Here is a 17775-nt window from a genome sequence, read left to right as displayed (position 1 = left end):
CAAAATCCCTAATCCCCTCTCTTCCACTTCTTTCACCCCTCCCTCAAACGACCCAACTCTCCCGTCCCCCCCTTTTTTTATTCCCCCCATCTCACTACCTCCAATGACTGTACAATCCCCCCCTCTCATGCTCACCTTAACCACCTGATTGCTTGTAATTATGATCATTTGTAAGTTCTTGTTAAATTTTGTTTATCTGTTGTGAAAACTCCCCTCCTCATGCTCACCTGAATATCTACATTACTTGTAATTCTAGTTTATTGTAATTTCTTATTAAACTTTGTTTAATTGATGTGAACTGCCTAGAACTCCATGGGTATGGCGGTATACAAGAATAAAGTTATTATTATTATTATGATGCTGGAGACCTGAATTGTGAAGTTGTAGTCACAACTGCAGCAACACAGGAGGCTGAAGGGCAAACAAAACTGTTATCAGGGAGGGTGAGAGAGAGAGGGAGAGAGCCACTCACAGGAGGATTGAAGATCCCACAAGACGGTAGGAGGCAGGCGAGTCATGATGCTGGAGACTTGAATTGTGAAGTTGTAGTCACAGCTGCAGCAACACAGGAGGCTGGAGGGCAAACAAAACACTGTTGTCAGGGAGAGAGAGGGTGAGGAAGAGAGAGAGAGAGAGAGACGGAGGGAGAGGGAGAGAGCCACTCACAGGAGGATTGAAGATCCCACGAGACGATAGGAGGCAGGCGAGTCATGATGCTGGAGACCTGAATTGTGAAGTTGTAATCACAGCTGCAGCAACACAAGAGGCTGGAGGGCAAACAAAACACTGTTGTCAGGGAGAGAGAGGGGGAGGGAGATAGAGAGAAGAGAGAGAGGGAGGAAGAGAGAGGGAGAGAGCCACTCACAGGAGGATTGAAGATCCCACGAGACGGTAGGAGGCAGGCGAGTCATGATACTGGAGACCTGAATTGTGAAGTTGTAGTCACAGCTGCAGCAACACAAGAGGCTGGAGGGCAAACAAAACACTGTTGTCAGGGAGAGAGAGGATGAGGGAGAGAGAGAGAGGAAGAGGGAGGGAGAGAGAGGGAGAGCGAGAGAGCCACTCACAGGAGGATTGAAGATCCCACGAGACGGTAGGAGGCAGGCAAATCATGATGCTGGAGACATGAATTGTGAAGTTGTAGTCACAGCTGCAGCAACACAGGAGGCTGGAGAGCAAACAAAATACTGTTGTCAGGGAGAGAGAGGGTGAGGGAGAGAGAGAGAGGGAGAGAGCCACTCACAGGATGATTGAAGATCCCATGAGACGGTAGGAGGCAGGCGAGTCATGATGCTGGAGACCTGAATTGTGAAGTTGTAGTCACAGCTGCAGCAACACAGGAGGCTGGAGGGCAAACAAAACACTGTTGTCAGGGAGAGAGAGGGTGAGGGGGAGAGAGAGGGAGAGGGTGAGGGCCACTCACAGGAGGATTGAAGATCCCACGAGACGGTAGGAGGCAGGCGAGTCATGATGCTGGAGACCTGAATTGTGAAGTTGTAGTCACAGCTGTAGCAACACAAAAGGCTGGAGGGCAAACAAAACACTGTTGTCAGGGAGAGAGAGGATGAGGGAGGGAGAGAGAGGGAGGGAGGGAGAGAGAGGGAGGGAGAGAGAGCCACTCACAGGAGGATTGAAGATCCCACGAGACGGTAGGAGGCAGGCGAGTCATGATGCTGGAGACCTGAATTGTGAAGTTGTAGTCACAGCTGCAGCAACACAGGAGGCTGGAGGGCAAACAAAACACTGTTGTCAGGGAGAGAGAGGATGAGGGAGGGAGAGAGAGGGAGGGAGGGAGAGAGAGGGAGGGAGAGAGAGCCACTCACAGGAGGATTGAAGATCCCACGAGACGGTAGGAGGCAGGCGAGTCATGATGCTGGAGACCTGAATTGTGAAGTTGTAGTCACAGCTGAAGCAACACAGGAGGCTGGAGGGCAAGCAAAACACTGTTGTCAGGAAGAGAGAGGGTGAGGGAGAGAGAGAGAGAGAGGGAGAGTGAGAGAGTCACTCACAGGAGGATTAAAGATCCCATGAGACGGTAGGAGGCAGGCGAGTCATGATGCTGGAGACCTGAATTGTGAAGTTGTAGTCACAGCTGAAGCAACACAGGAGGCTGGAGGGCAAACAAAACACTGTTGTCAGGGAGAGAGAGGGGGAGGGGGAGAGAGGGAGGGAGCCACTCACAGGAGGATTGAAGATCCCATGAGACGGTAGGAGGCAGGCGAGTCATGATGCTGGAAACCTGAATTGTGAAGTTGTAGTCACAGCTGCAGCAACACAAGAGGCTAGAGGGCAAACAAAACACTGTTGTCAGGGAGAGAGAGGATGAGGGAGGGAGAGAGAGGGAGGGAGGGAGAGAGAGGGAGGGAGAGAGAGCCACTCACAGGAGGATTGAAGATCCCACGAGACGGTAGGAGGCAGGCGAGTCATGATGCTGGAGACCTGAATTGTGAAGTTGTAGTCACAGCTGCAGCAACACAAGAGGCTGGAGGGCAAGCAAAACACTGTTGTCAGGAAGAGAGAGGGTGAGGGAGAGAGAGAGAGAGAGGGAGAGTGAGAGAGTCACTCACAGGAGGATTAAAGATCCCATGAGACGGTAGGAGGCAGGCGAGTCATGATGCTGGAGACCTGAATTGTGAAGTTGTAGTCACAGCTGAAGCAACACAGGAGGCTGGAGGGCAAACAAAACACTGTTGTCAGGGAGAGAGAGGGGGAGGGGGAGAGAGGGAGGGAGCCACTCACAGGAGGATTGAAGATCCCATGAGACGGTAGGAGGCAGGCGAGTCATGATGCTGGAAACCTGAATTGTGAAGTTGTAGTCACAGCTGCAGCAACACAAGAGGCTAGAGGGCAAACAAAACACTGTTGTCAGGGAGAGAGATGGTGAGGGAGAGAGAGAGAGGGAGAGGGAGAGAGTCACTCACAGGAGGATTGAAGATCCCACGAGACGGTAGGAGGCAGGCGAGTCATGATGCTGGAGACCTGAATTGTGAAGTTGTAGTCACAGCTGCAGCAACACAGGAGGCTGGAGGGCAAACAAAACACTGTTGTCAGGGAGAGAGAGGGTGAGGGGGAGAGAGAGAGAGAGGGAGGGAGAGGAAGAGAGGGAGAGGGCCACTCACAGGAGGATTGAAGATCTCACGAGACGGTAGGAGGCAGGCGGGTCATGATGCTGGAGACCTGAATTGTGAAGTTGTAGTCACAGCTGCAGCAACACAAGAGGCTGGAGGGCAAACAAAACACTGTTGTCAGGGAGATAGAGGGTGAGGGAGAGAGAGAGAGGGAGAGAAAGAGAGGGAGAGTGAGAGAGCCACTCACAGGAGGATTGACGATCCCACGAGATGGTAGGAGGCAGGCGAGTCATGATGCTGGAGACCTGAATTGTGAAGTTGTAGTCACAGCTGCAGCAACACAGGAGGCTGGAGGGCAAACAAAACACTGTTGTCAGGGAGAGAGAGGGTGAGGGGGAGAGAGAGGGAGAGGGAAAGAGCCACTCACAGGAGGATTGAGGATCACACGAGACGGTAGGAGACAGGCGAGTCATGATGCTGGAGACTGTAGGTGGAGTGGGATGGGTAAGTGGGGAACGGATGTGGAGGAGGTGGGAGTGTGGAAGGGGATGGATGAAGAGGGGAGGAAGAAGGGGTGGGAAGTGTTTTTTTTACTTTTTTTTCTTTTTTTTGCAAGTAAGGCTAAAGGCAGGAGGGGGAGGGAGTGAGGCAGGGGGAGGAAGAAGGGGTGGGAAGTGTTTATTTTACTTTTTTGTTTTTTGTTTTTTGCAAGGAGGGCTAAGGGCAGGAGGGGGAAGCAGTGAGACGGGGAGGAAGAAGGGGTGGGAAGTGTTTTTTTTACTTTTTTTTTTTTTTGCAAGGAGGGCTAAGGGCAGGAGGGGGAGGGAGTGAGGCAGGGGGAGGAAGAAGGTGTGGGAGGAGTGGTGACAAGAGGGTGCAGCTCCCTCGGTAACAGCGGGAGCCATTCCCGGGTGGGCGGGGTGGGAGGGGCACCACAAAGTGCTGCAAGCAAGATCTGTAGTGCCCCTGTCACGTCACAGATGGTTCTGACGGACTCCTCTGCAAAGTCTTGCATGTGCTGCACCCCCGCTAAGATGGTTGCCACCGCCGTATGAATGTCCTCCGCTGTTACTGAAGTGGGCAAAGGATCTATGTTGGTGGCAGCATGAGCCACAATAGTGATCGCTGCAACAGGGGTGGTTGGTGGTGCGGGGTTAGTCCCACAATCTCGGGTGGGGCGGAGGAGGGGGGCACAACAGGTGGGACAATGGGTGGGGGGGATGTTGTCATAGGCGGGGAGGAGGAGGGGGATGCCAATATATCTGCAATGAAAAAGAGCATTAAAAGCAGTTGGACATTGAAAAGATAATTAAATAGTCAGCATCTCAATGGGCAAGAATTTGGTCTTGGCAGATAAAGTGTACAGTGGCAGCATCTATGAGACAAACTGACATTCCTGCTTGGGGGACTCTGCTTCTGGGTTCTAAAAAGGTCAACAGCTGACTGCCACCATCACGTTTGCACCCTTGTCAACCCATCCTGGGTCCTGCAAAGGCCAACACATGACTGCCAATATCAGGTTTGCACCCTTGCTAACCCATACTAGGTCCTGCAAAGGCCAACACATGACTGCCACCATCCGGTTTGCACCTCTATTATGTACAACATGCTGAATTCTAAAGCCATGTCTTATTCTACATCTCATGCTTTCTGAGACAGCACCTGACTGACATTCCTGCTTGTGTACTTTCTGGGCTACCAAAAACAAGGGAGGAAATGGACATTTTCAAGTGTCTCCAATTTTCCTTAACAATGGCTATCCCTGAAGCCGCTCCATCCAAGACACCATCTGACCAGCCCTACGTGAAGGAAAAGCCTTTGAACACCACCCACAAAACCTTGAAAAGGTCAAAGTGAGTACAGTATGTTAGAGTGGGTTACCTTGGTCAGCATAAAAACCTTCACGCTTGGCACATGTCAGAGCAGTGGATACTAGGAGGGGCCAGAGGAGGGCTTCAGGGAAACTCCTGGGGGAGAGATCTTGAGCGCAACAGTTAGCAAGCCTCTGGCTGTCTGGCCCACCAAAAGGAGAGGGGGACATAGACAATTTAAAGTGTCTCATCTGTTCCTGCAGAATATGTGTTTGGGAAGACCGTATGGACATATCAAAGCAAAGTTCATGTCACTGAGTGAACACAATTGTAGCATAGCAACAGGGAAACCTGAACTTCAATAACAAACTCTAAAGTTCCAGATTATGTGCTATACCACTGAGATATTGAAAGAGAGGTCTTTGTCCGTATGTTGGCAGCAGCGTTGTTAGTCTTTGAGTCACTCTCACATACGTGCTCTTACTGCTGGGTGCTGCGTGGTTACCAGCCTGGAATTGAGCAAGCAGCTGTTCTGTGTGATCTTGCTCACGCTGTATATGCTCAAGGAGTTTGAAGATGGTTGGATGATGGCATGAAACAGAAGATTGAAAAGCATGGTGCCAACCTTCCACTGAATTATTGGTCTGAGGCAGTCCATCTTCCACATGGGAACACATATTCCACAGAGGAATAGGAAAAGGTGGGACATGTCTCCTATTTGGCTGCAATCTATTGTCTTCCCAATAGTCAATTCATCTGGTCGACTCTCCTCCAAGGTCTCAAAACACTCAGCAACATCGTCAACAGGAACAAAACTTAATGCTAACAGCATTTTGGTGAACGATCTTACTCTCTCCTCATCTCTATAGTTGGCAGTCAATCCCTCATGTTGAATTCTGCGCCACAATGATTGACCCATATGGAACAGACAGCCAGAAACTGCAGCATTAGGAAATACTGTGCGGGAAGCTTGCAGACCTGCTCTCTCAAAGTCCATCAAAATAGTCAATGGTGCCAACGTGTTTCTGGTTTCTACCAGTTTCCTTAACACACGTTCATAGTCCTCCTTCCTTTTACTGTTCAACAACACGTACACCATGGGAAGTGCATGATTGTCTACAAATGCATGGATGGTAAACACTTGTACAAACAAAGGGGGGGCAACTTTGAATGTCCCATCCATGAACCAATGTCCATGTTGCTCCAACACCTCAAGATTTGATGGTGTTGTAAAAATGAAAATGCGTCTTTCATCATTTTCACCGGAATCCCACAACAGTAATTGTTCACCACATGTGCTTCTTTGGAGCTGCTCTGGAATTTGTATCTCTCATCGACCAGGGATTACCCATTGCTAGATGGCCTACATTTCTCTTTCTATTAATTGTTCTCTGCATGGAGATGTATGCAGGCAATAATGTAGCTGCTTCTAAACTTGAAACCGCTGTTGTCCCATGAATGATCTGTCGTGGCTTTTCAAACGTGGCCACAGCTCTTTCGCGTATCTCTCCCATCATTCGTTCAGCTTCAATTCTGGCGTTGTTGGGTGCACGCACATGCGCCGTTATCTCCTCAGAAGATCCATCGACGTGCCTCTTTCTTCTTCCGACACAGTCATGGCGCACACACCTCCAGGACGTGGAACCGTCTGCCATCACTCGGTCACGACGATAACGATAGCCCTCATGAACCCAGTGCTCTTTCCCATGCTGTGAAGTTATTACTTCCATGTCTATGGCAAATCACTCCTGAAACCATACAATAACATTATCCTATTTTGACTTGCAATTGATATACAATTCCCTATATCATGAGTGCACTACTCAAAAGAGCATCATACCTGTAAACCTGGAAGTATATCAATGAAACCCTCAGGAACTGTAGTCGACCTTCGACCTTGAACCAGTACCTGCAAGAGTTAACATACATGTAAACATTATATTCGCCCCCCACCAACCTCCAGCACACAAAAAAAGGTAAAATAGGCGAGGTTAGGCCATACATATGTAGAGTTCAGCGCTATGGCACAACACATTATACCTGCGAGGGTGCGATCCCTGGCAAGAAAAGACTGAAGATGTCTGTCGTCTGTTGATTGTAGTCACCTTCAATAGTAGATTATATGAAGTTATTACATACATATGACATACAAATCCCTATATGTAGAGTTCAGCGCTATGGCACCACACATTATACCTGCGAGGGTGCGATCCCTGGCAGGTATAATGACTGAAGATGTCTGTCGTCTGTTGATTGTAGTCTGTTGATTGTAGTCAGCTTCAATAGTAGATTATATGAAGTTATTACATACATATGAAATACAAATCCCTATATCTCTGTACTTACCTTGCATATTATACCTTCAAGATTGAACTTCTTGACAACACTGGGGTTTCAGCAAATTCATATCCCTCAGCACATCACTGCAAGACTAGAATTTATAATGATAGCACATAGATATAACAAACAGGACCCACTATGTCTGTACTTACCTTTGCAATCATACCTCTAATAGTGGAAATCTGGCTTGACAACCATCATGGATTAAGAACGTCATTATACCTAAGCACAGCAGAAGGAAGGCAGAGAGGCCCAAAAAAAGGACCCACTACAATGGTATACAATCACCCTCACTACACACCCAAGGCAAAAAGTTTACACCAATAAGCCCCACCATCAGACTACTGATCCTATTCTATTGTTCTGATTTAGCAAAACCAAATAATGAGGCTATGCATATACCTGTAGATGTGAATATCCTCTTATGTACGATACCTGCAAAAGAAAATGGTACCCAATGCCTTTATAAAACTATAAACCATGAGCACACTCTTATTTTTTCTTTTTTTTATCTTTATTCATTTTCAATGACACATCTGGTGTACAAGAATCAAAACATTAAAATGAAATACATCACATGTCAATATGTCTATATTATCACATAACAGATATAAGTAACTCCCTTCCCACCCCAGTTCCCTGCTCTTACTTTTCCCAATATGAATGATAATAGTATAATAAAGACCCCCTCCCAACTATAAGACGGTGTATCTTTCAATAGAAAATAGTGTCTATTCATTACAGTAAGATATTAATGGCTCCCAAATTTTATTAAAATTATTACAACTTCCCTTTTTTATTGTTACTATTCTTTCCATTTTGTAAATGTGACATAATGAATTCAACCCGAAACTATATACTTGAGTCTACTATGATCTTTCAAATTATTACTTTTATGTTGAATGGGGACTCCAGTGCTGATATTTGACTTTTTTTTTTCTCATGGACTTACCAAATAATATTGTATCATTAGTTAATGCAACACTCAAATTAAACATATTCAGATACTAGTCTTGCTGGCATAAGAGTTTTTACCTCATGCCAATATGTTTCTTTACATCTTTATTACTTTTCAATTGTACAACTGCATTCAATTATACATCCAATTAATATCAAACATCATCTGATATATAATCTTAATATCATAACTCAGCCTTCTCGCTCTTTTACCATGCGGGAAAACTAAGCACAAGAACCAAATACGATCATGTCACTCCTCTCTTAAAGGAAGCCCACTGGCTTCCAATTTCTTATCGTATCACTTACAAAATTATTCTACTCACTTTCAAAATCAAACTCTTACATCAACCTACATTCCTCGATAAACTTCTTATTCCTCAAAGTTCCACTCGTACATTAAGATCATCTGACCAAAAACTTCTCTATATTCCATCTCTTAAAGATTTTTATTATACTCGCAAAACAAACTTCACTATAACAGCCCCTACCTTATGGAACTCACTTCCACAACACCTCCGCGACGAACAACAACTAGTCAAATTCAAGATCAATCTAAAGACTTTCTTATTTCGAGATGCTTTTAATCAAACCTAAAAGCATCTTCTCTCTCTTCCTTCGGCCAGCAAACTTCCATTATCTTAATGTTCCCTTCCCTTTTGTTCAATCCTCCCCCCCACTCTCTCCTTTTCATCTATACAATGTAACTTTTTCCCCTTCCACATTTACTGCCCTCACACTCCAGTTCGTCAAGTCTTTGTCATTTATGTTTAACTTAAGACATCTTTTTGCACATACTGCTACATTTAATGCTTTTTTTATAATTTTATTGTAAACCGGCAAGACAATTGTTTGATGGTCGGGATATTAAAAACCAATAAACTTGGAAACTTGGAACTTGGTGCAAGAATGACTATTGATGCGCGCATGCGCGCTGATCGTTCCATGATATATAAACATACCCATATAAATATCAACATACCCAATATAAACAGTTCATAGTGAATTGCGCTGAGTTTTATGATTATACCCTCGCTTTTCTTGCGATTGTGTAGCACGCATCTGGTATCGCTTGCAAAGGGAGCGACAAACAAACACGGTCCGCGTGCGAACCGGAAATATAAATATCAACATACCCAATATAAACAGTTCATAGTGAATTGCGCTGAGTTTTATGATTATACCCTTGCTTTTCTTGCGATTGTGTAGCACGCATCTGGTATCGCTTGCAAAGGGAGCGACAAACAAACACGGTCCGCGTGCGAACCGGAAATATAAATATCAACATACCCAATATAAACAGTTCATAGTGAATTGCGCTGAGTTTTATGATTATACCCTCACTTTTCTTGCAATTGTGTAGCACGCATCTGGTATCGCTTGCAAAGGGAGCGACATTAACAAACATGGTCCGCGTGCGAACCGGAAATATAAATATCAACATAAGAACATAAGAAATGCCTTCACCGAATCAGACCCTTGGTCCATCTAGTCCGGTGACCCGCACACGCGGAGGCTCAACTAGGTGGTGGATGCTTGGAACGCTCTCCCGGAGGAGGTTGTGATGGAGACCTCCACTATAGGATTCAAGAGCAAGTTGGATGCACACCTCCTTGCTAATCACATTGAGGGATTTAGGTAAACAAGGTCTCATCTGGGACCACCTAGGCCTTCATTGCTCTGTAAAGCGGCATTATGACGTTAGCCGATCTACTTGTGATTCCCTTCTTAATCATGCCCAACGTCCTGTTCACTTTCTTTGCAGCTGCCGCGCATTGTGCCGACGGCTTCAGAGTCCAGTCTATCAGCACTCCCAGGTCTCTTTCTTGTTCGCTCTTGCTCAGTGTTACACCTAACATTTTATATTCATGTTCCTTGTTCCTTGTTTTTTGTGCCTAGATGCATCACTTTGCATTTTTCTATATTGAACTTCATCTGCCACGTTTCCGCCCATTTCTCTAGCATACCCAATATAAACAGTTCATAGTGAATTGCGCTGAGTTTTATGATTATACCCTCGCTTTTCTTGTGATTGTGTAGCACGCATCTGGTATCGCTTGCAAAAGGAGCGACATTAACAAACATGGCCTGCGTGCGTGTGCGATCCGGAAATATAAACATACCTGTAAATGAAGAAATGTGGAAGTACGTTCGCTCTCACCAGAGGCGAGAAAAATCCGCGCAAGACAAATATTCGTTATAGATCAAGTACTAGCAAAACTAGATCTTTACCTATAACGGACACGGTCAGGCAACGAAAGGAAGGCGGGCTGTTCAGAGGGCATATATAATGAGGAAACGTAACCATAGTAACGAAAATGCATTCATGTGACTTATATTGAAACGCTGTTCGGAGGACATATATCAGGGGAAATGTAACCATAGTAACGAAAATGCATTCATGTGACATATTGAAAACGCAAAGAGTCAAGGGAATCATACTGAACACGCGTTGACGTGATCACGTGTTAACGTGCTCTATGTGCGTGTGTCCTTTGTTCGCCAAGCGGCATCTAGGGGCGCGCTAAATTGTCATTGCGCTCAGTTATCTTGTGCTAAATTGTCTCACGCTCAGTTATCGCTGCGCTCAATTGTCTTGCACAGAGATATAGTTGCGTGCAATTGTCTTTAGCGCAATAGTTTGTGAGCGCGATTGTCATTGCGCTGAGTTGTCTGCGTGTTTTTGTCCGCACGCGATTGTCTTGCGCGCTTTTGACCTGTCACCCAGCAGCAGTACTGGAATGTCACAGGCCGCAGCATAGTTTTTATGCTTTTATAAGGCGATACCTCTGTGAATATCCATTCCTGATTTCATAGTTTTCATAGTTTTCTCAGGGAGTTCTTGTCAATTCACAATTCTTCTTGCTGTCTTTGCCTGGTCCATTCCGGCGAGAAACTGGGCCTCTTCTCCCTCGAGCTGAGGAGATTGAGAGAGGACATGATCGAAATATTCAAGGTACTGAAGGGTATAGACTTAGTAGATAAGGACAGGTTGTTCACCTTCTCCAAGGTGGGGAGAACGAGAGGGCACTCTCTAAAGTTGAAAGGGGATAGATTCCGTACAAATGTAAGGAAATTCTTCTTCACCCAGAGAGTGGTAGAAAACTGGAACGCTCTTCCGGAGTCATAGGGGAAAGGGTGTTTTCCCTCCAGGGATTCAAGATAAAGTTAGACAAGTTCCTGCTGAACCAGAACGTGCGCAGGTAGGGCTAGTCTCAGGGTGCTGGTCTTTGATCAGAGGGCTGCAGCGTGAGCGGACTGCTGGACACGATGGACCACTGGTCTGACCCAGCAGCGGCAATTCTTATGTTCAAGAACTCCCTGCCTAATAGAGCTAAGTTATTTATATCAATCATATCAGAATTTTCAACATTTTTGTGGTACCATTAGGTAGGAGGGGGGAAGAGTGCCGATATCCTTTCTTTTAAAAAATCCCTGAAAACATACCTTTTTAAAGATGCTTTTAACATTTAAACTTTCTTGATTTTATGATTTTCTCTTTTATAAATCCCTAGTTTCCTCTTGTTTTTTCCATATATGTTTTCTTGATACAACAGATGTAACTTTTTACCCTCCTTCCCGTCCAACTAATGTCTGTCCTGTCTTAATGTTAATGTTTATTTATTTACTTTGTATTAATGTTTAATTCTATCCAATTTTATAATTATGTACATCGCTTTGTAATCAGATTTAGCGATTCATCAAATATTTAATAAACCTTGAAACCTTGATGAGGTTCTTTCCCTGTCCAGTGCGGTTGTTGAGTTAATCACTGACAACGCACAGGGATTTGAGGCCTCTCCTCTTTACTAAAGTAACTAATTTCTTTAAGCACAAGATTGAGATAAGTGTAATAGTAGAACACTTATCACTGTCTCTTTTTTCCAAGATCATTGAAGATTATACAAGAGGGGTATTTTTGTGATGTTTTACAATGTCCCCAGGTGGATTCTTTTGCACCAGATAACTTATATTATATTCCTAAGAGTTCCAAAGAAATAAGGAAGAAGGGGAAATTGATAGATTAGTTTCACCAAACAGCTTGAATATCTCCCAGTTTTTGGAATCTTCTAAAGATCTGAAAACTAAAAGTGCTACTTTATAGGTAACTTTTAAATCAGAGATGGAAAAACAACATATCCTTAAATTGTACTTTGTGAATAAGCATGGCGGTGGAGAAAAGGGCGAACAGAATGCTAGGAATGATTAAGAAGGGGATCACAAACAGATCAGAGAAGGTTATCATGCCGCTGTACTGAGTCATGGTACACCCCCACCTGGAATACTGCGTCCAGCACTGGTCGCCGTACATGAAGGACACAGTACTACTTGAAAGGGTCCAGAGAAGAATGACTAAAATGGTTAAGGGGATGGAGGAGTTGCCATATAGTGAGAGATTAGAGAAACTGGGCCTCTTCTCCCTTGAAAAGAGGAGACTGAGAGGGGACATGATCAAAACATTCAAGATAATGAAGGGAATAGACTTAGTAGATAATACAAGTTGTTCACCCTCTCCAAGATAGAGAGGCTTCAGAGCGACAAATCCCCGGGACCGGATGGCAACCATCCAAGGGTCATTAAGGGACTATAGCTGAACTGCTTCAACTAATAGCCAATCTGTTGATCAAATCGGGAAAGATTCTGGAAGACTGGAAGGGGCGAATGTTAAGTCGATCTTCAAAAAAAGGTTCGAGGGGAGATCCGGGAAACTATAGACCAGTGAGTCTGACTTCAGTACCGGGAAAGATGGTAGAGGCGCTGATAAAAGACCACATCATTTATTCACCTTGACGGACACAATCTGACGAAGACCAGTTAGCACGGCTTCAGTAAAGGACAATCTTGCTTGACGAACTTGCTGCACTTCTTCGAGGGAATAAACAGACAGATAGACAAAGGTGACCCGTTGACATTGTATATCTGGATTTTCAGAAGGCGTTTGACAAGGTTCCGCATGAACGACTACTTTAGAAAATTGAGAGCCATGGAATAGAGGGTAAAATACTCACGTGGATTAAAAACTGGCTAGTGGATAGGAAACAGAGTGGAGGTAAATGGACAATACTCAGACTGGAAGAATGTCACCAGTGGGGTGCCACAGGGCTCGGTGCTTGGACCCGTGCTCTTCAACATATTCATAAATGATCTGGAAATGGGTACGATGAGTGAGGTGGTCAGATTTGCGGACGATATGAAGTTATTCAGAGTAGTAAAGACGCAGGGGGATTGTGAAGATCTGCAACGCGACATAACCACACTCGAGAAATGGGCACCGACATGGCAAATGAGGTTCAACATGGATAAGTGATGCATGTCTGTATCAAAAATCCTATATACGAATACAAGATGTCCGGGGCGGAACTTGGAGAGACCCCCCAGGAAAGAGACTTGGGAGTACTGGTCGACAAGTCGATCAAGCCGTCTGCGCAATGTGTGGTGGTGGCGAAAAGGGCGAACAGAATGCTAGGAATGATTAAGAAGGGGATCACGAACAGATGGAGAAGATTATCATGCCGCTGTACCGGGCCATGGTACGCCCTCACCTGGAATACTGCGTCCAGCACTGGCCACTGTACATGAAGAAGGACACGGTACTACTCGAAAGGGTTCAGAGAAGAGCGACTAAAATGGTTAAGGGGCTGGAGGAGTTGCAGTACAGTGAGAGATTAGAGAAGCTGGGCCTCTTCTCCCTTGAAAAGAGGAGACTGAGAGGGGACATGATCAAAATGTTCAAGATAATGAAGGTTCCCTTAGCAGATAGACAGGCTGTTCACCCTCTCCAAGGTAGAGAGAACAAGAGGGCACTACAAGAAGTACCTAAACAGAATGCTTTCTTTCCAGGCTGCCCAACTGAACACATGGCTAGCAAAACCAATACTCAAAGCCACATCATACGCGGACTTCAGAAAATCCCTGAAGACCCGCCTCTTCAACATCACCTAAACTATCCCCCTACCAGTTATAACCCCCCTCGAAAGTCCTCCCCCTTCCTTCTCCCTTCCCCCAACGCTTAATGCTGTACACCTCTCTTACGCACTTTATACATATCCAGCTGTATACAGCATTGATCTCTAGTAACTGTTCATACTGTACCAGCCTATAACTTACTATAACACCCTGTATCCTATCGTAAACATCCTGTAACTGTTCTCTTGTAAATATCTTGTACCTTTTGTAAACACCCCAGTACCTGCTCACTTTGTTTTATCCTGTATCTTTGTAAACATCCTGTAACTGTTCTCTTGTTAATATCTTGTACCTTATTGTAAACACCCAGTACCCTGTATCTTATTGTAAACATCATGTAACTGCTTTCTTGTTATTACCTTATTGTAATCACCAGTATCCTACTGGTAACACTGTACTCTCTCTAGATACGACTTTCACTGTAAACCGCTTCAAACTTAGGGTATAGCGGTATATAAGAAATAAAATTATTATTATTATTATTATTATTAAAATTAAAAGGGGATAGATTCCGTACAAACGTAAGGAGGTTCTTCTTCACCCAGAGAGTGGTAGAAAACTGGAACTCTCTTCCGGAGTCTGTTATAGGGGAAAACACTCTCCAGGGATTCAAGACAAAGCTAGACAAGTTCCTGCTGAACCAGAACGTACGCAGGTAAGGCTAGACTCAGTTAGGGCACTGGTCTTTGATATAAGGGCCACCGCGGGAGCGGACTGTGGGGCATGATGGACCACTGGTGTGTCCCAGCAGCAGCAATTCTTATGTTCTTATGCACTGTTCTGTGGACAACAATTGAATATTTTTCCGGATGTGTCCAGACAGACACAATTTAGGAGAAGGCAATTCCTACAGCTTAAGCCCAAGATCTTGGCTGTAGGGGCTGAATTCTTCTTAAAATTTCTGTATAAGTGTCTTGTACCATATAATAATAATAATTTATTTTCTTATATACCGCCCCACCAACAGTTCTGGGTGGTTCACAACAAGAATAAAACTGAACAGTTCAGCAAATAATATACAATTCCACAGTGGTAATACATCGTAAACAATCAATACTGCAGTAGCTAATATATAATTTAAAATCCTATAATCTAATGAAATAAATACATAATATAAAAAACAGCCTGCAACAAATTCTTCTAAAGACTGGATCAACTCTAGTTAAAAAAACAATTTAGAAAGATTTTTAAAATTTGGAGGTAAAGAAATACTAATTAAACACTTCGCAGTTAAAATCATCATTCTAGTTTATCAAATACATTTTTAAAAATTTTCTAAATGTAAGATAGGAATAAGTTTGAGCAATCCGTGGCTGTAACCAGGAATTCAACTTCCCGGCCTGATACTCCAATGTCCTGTCTATAAAAGTTTTATAATGGCAGTACCTTGGGGCAGGGAAGACGAAAATGCCTGAATTTCTGGTATCTTTTGCTGAGCGAGACAATTTCAGGTATGGAACCAAGTAAAGATGGCAATATGGAAGCGACAGATTTGTTTCTGTAGATCCATTACAGTTGGAGAATTTCTTGAAAGATAAACCTGTGCAGAAAGTTTCAGATATTAATTTGGCTGAAGATAATAACTGACATATGTAAATGAGGCCTAATTTGCCTGCCAGGAATACCCTGATTTTTTTGTTTATATAACTTAAGTGTATTTGGCTCCAATAATGTGGACTGGAATAGGTGTAAGAAATTAATTTTTTCCTTGTTTAGACTTTGTGTATCGGAATACTTTTTAATTTTCCTGTATTTTTGTTATTGTTATTAACAAATATCAATAAAGTCTGTATATGGACGTTTGATGGAGAATGGGCTGGGGAGGGCTTCAATGGCTGGGAGGGTATAGATGGGCTGGAGTAAGTCTTAACCGAGATTTCGGCAGTTTGGAACCCAAGCACAGTACCGGGTAAAGCTTTGGATTCTTGCCCAGAAATAGCTAAGAAGAATAAATTAAAACATTTAAATTGAATCAGGTTGGGCAGACTGGATGGACCATTCGGGTCTTTATCTGCCGTCATCTACTATGTTACTATGTTACTATTTTTTTAAAAAAAAGGATTAAAATTAGTCCATTAAAAAGGATCACCTTATTTCCATTTTCTATTTATAAACGTTTATGTTTATGTTTCTTAAAATTTGATATTCCGTTATACCTTTCACAAGTTCTCACCAGATTACATAAAATGCGTATAACATATTAAAATAATTTGAATGTAACAAATAAACTGAAATAAAATAAAGAACTCCATTGTAAAAAGAAAATACCTCAATCCATACTTATTCAAGCCAAAATCATACTCACATACTAAAAAAAATATTTTAAAAAAGTATTTTACCCATTTGCCCTCTAAATCATCTGGGGTAGAGTTAACACCAAAAGCCTCTTGGGAAAAATACATTTTCAAGAATTTTTGTAACATTTAATTCTATACGAATCTTGTGTGGAAGTTGATTCCACTGGCTAGGAGCTAAGGAAATAAAACGCTTTGTTACGTGTTGATTCCCATTTTGTTCTCGATACTTCAGGAATAACTAATCTATTATCTTGTAAAGATATTCATGTCCTTCACAGGCAGACACAGTAGATACAGAGGACACAACAGGCACAGAAGACACACAATATAAAACAGGGGAAACAAAACCACAAGTTCAAAAGCACCAAACAGGAGTGGAATTGTCCCAATCAAAATGGTGAGCACCAAAAAAAGTGTCCTTCAACTCATCTGATATATATATACCTTTATTCATCCAAAATCTCATGTGTACATCCAGTGCCCCAACGACCCGACATGCACATGTTTCGTCCCAACCGGCCTGCCTCAGGAGTCTATAAATACATAAATGGATATACAAATAAAAAAATTAAAATAAAAAAATATATATATATATATAAAAGAGATATAAAAAAATGATATATAGATATATCAAAATAAAACAGCAAAGAATAAATATATTGATTCATAATAAAAAGTACAAATGGGTCACATATAAATTAATCGTCAATAGTGATACATACATAAATACTTTATATATCATATACCATCTCAATAAAATATACAGTGGTTAAAATATCCATTAAGGCTTAATAAATATGTGCAATTCATATTAAGACATAAACCTTCCAAAAACTTTAAAAGCATATGATAATATAAAACTATACAGATGTGAGGTATTAAACTACAAAAACTATTCAAAATAAGAGCTATAAATATCATTACTGTCAGGCAATATATTGTATATATTATAAGACAAAAAGGAAAAAATATATATTTATAAAAGAACATAAAACATAAATGCTGAATAATCATCTCAAATCCATAAAACATAATAAATATAGAGCATACCTTATGGGGGTAATAAAAAAAAAAACAACAAACGTCTAAAAAGTGTCCTAAATGGCTACTTGGACGATCAAAAAGTCTGATCATCCAAGTACCCATAACTAAAGCTGGTTTTTAGACGTATCTAAAAACAGCTTAGGCCTTTCCCCTGCCACTAAACACACAGAGAGAAAGGAGGTGTGTTTAGAGGAGGGAAAGGGCGGGCAGTGGGCGGGAGGTGGGCCGACCTACACCTAGGCGTACAACAGGTATAACTAAAACATTAACAGGTTGCCTAGTCGGCACTTA

The 17775-nt window shown here is 43.1% G+C and overlaps 1 protein-coding gene and 1 long non-coding RNA gene across 3 annotated transcripts; both read right to left on the bottom strand.

Moving 5' to 3' along the window:
• Window positions 1-522: 522 nt before the first annotated feature.
• Window positions 523-2967, bottom strand: LOC117361654. The gene is made up of 3 exons (XR_004539714.1): window positions 2922-2967; window positions 667-767; window positions 523-573 (listed from the first exon to the last, which is right to left on the bottom strand). It is a non-coding gene; the product is annotated as an uncharacterized LOC117361654 (long non-coding RNA).
• An 882-nt stretch (window positions 2968-3849) lies between these two features.
• On the bottom strand, window positions 3850-16979 carry LOC117361581. 2 transcript variants are annotated; one of them, XM_033947160.1, is made up of 6 exons: window positions 16885-16979; window positions 15530-15683; window positions 7076-7654; window positions 6920-6984; window positions 6720-6788; window positions 3850-4330 (listed from the first exon to the last, which is right to left on the bottom strand). In XM_033947160.1, the coding sequence occupies exons 3-6, from the start codon at window positions 7190-7192 to the stop codon at window positions 3874-3876; spliced, it is 708 nt and encodes a 235-aa protein (XP_033803051.1). In that variant the 5' UTR covers window positions 7193-7654; window positions 15530-15683; window positions 16885-16979; the 3' UTR covers window positions 3850-3873. The 2 variants fall into 2 exon arrangements, 1 of the variants encoding a protein (XP_033803051.1); XR_004539705.1 differs by lacking the exons at window positions 15530-15683; window positions 16885-16979 and adding an exon at window positions 4950-6627 and having other exon boundaries at window positions 6920-7644.
• Window positions 16980-17775: the final 796 nt, after the last annotated feature.

This window comes from Geotrypetes seraphini, chromosome 1, assembly GCF_902459505.1.
Source record: "Geotrypetes seraphini chromosome 1, aGeoSer1.1, whole genome shotgun sequence".
In the NCBI taxonomy this organism is placed as follows: Eukaryota; Metazoa; Chordata; class Amphibia; order Gymnophiona; family Dermophiidae; genus Geotrypetes; species Geotrypetes seraphini.
The sequence above is the reverse complement of the archived record's forward strand: the minus strand, read 5'-3'. Positions and strand labels throughout refer to the sequence as shown.

Bases quoted from the DNA above. Each gene is read 5' to 3' on its own strand.
- LOC117361581 (XM_033947160.1), bottom strand. From the start codon at position 7,192: ATGTATGTAATAACTTCATATAATCTACTATTGAAGCTGACTACAATC. The intron at 6,985-7,075 runs GTATAATGTGTG...CTACTATTGAAG, and splicing joins CAGGGATCGCACCCTCGCAG to GTGACTACAATCAACAGACG. The intron at 4,331-6,719 runs GTATGATGCTCT...TTTTCATTGCAG, and splicing joins ATATACTTCCAGGTTTACAG to ATATATTGGCATCCCCCTCC.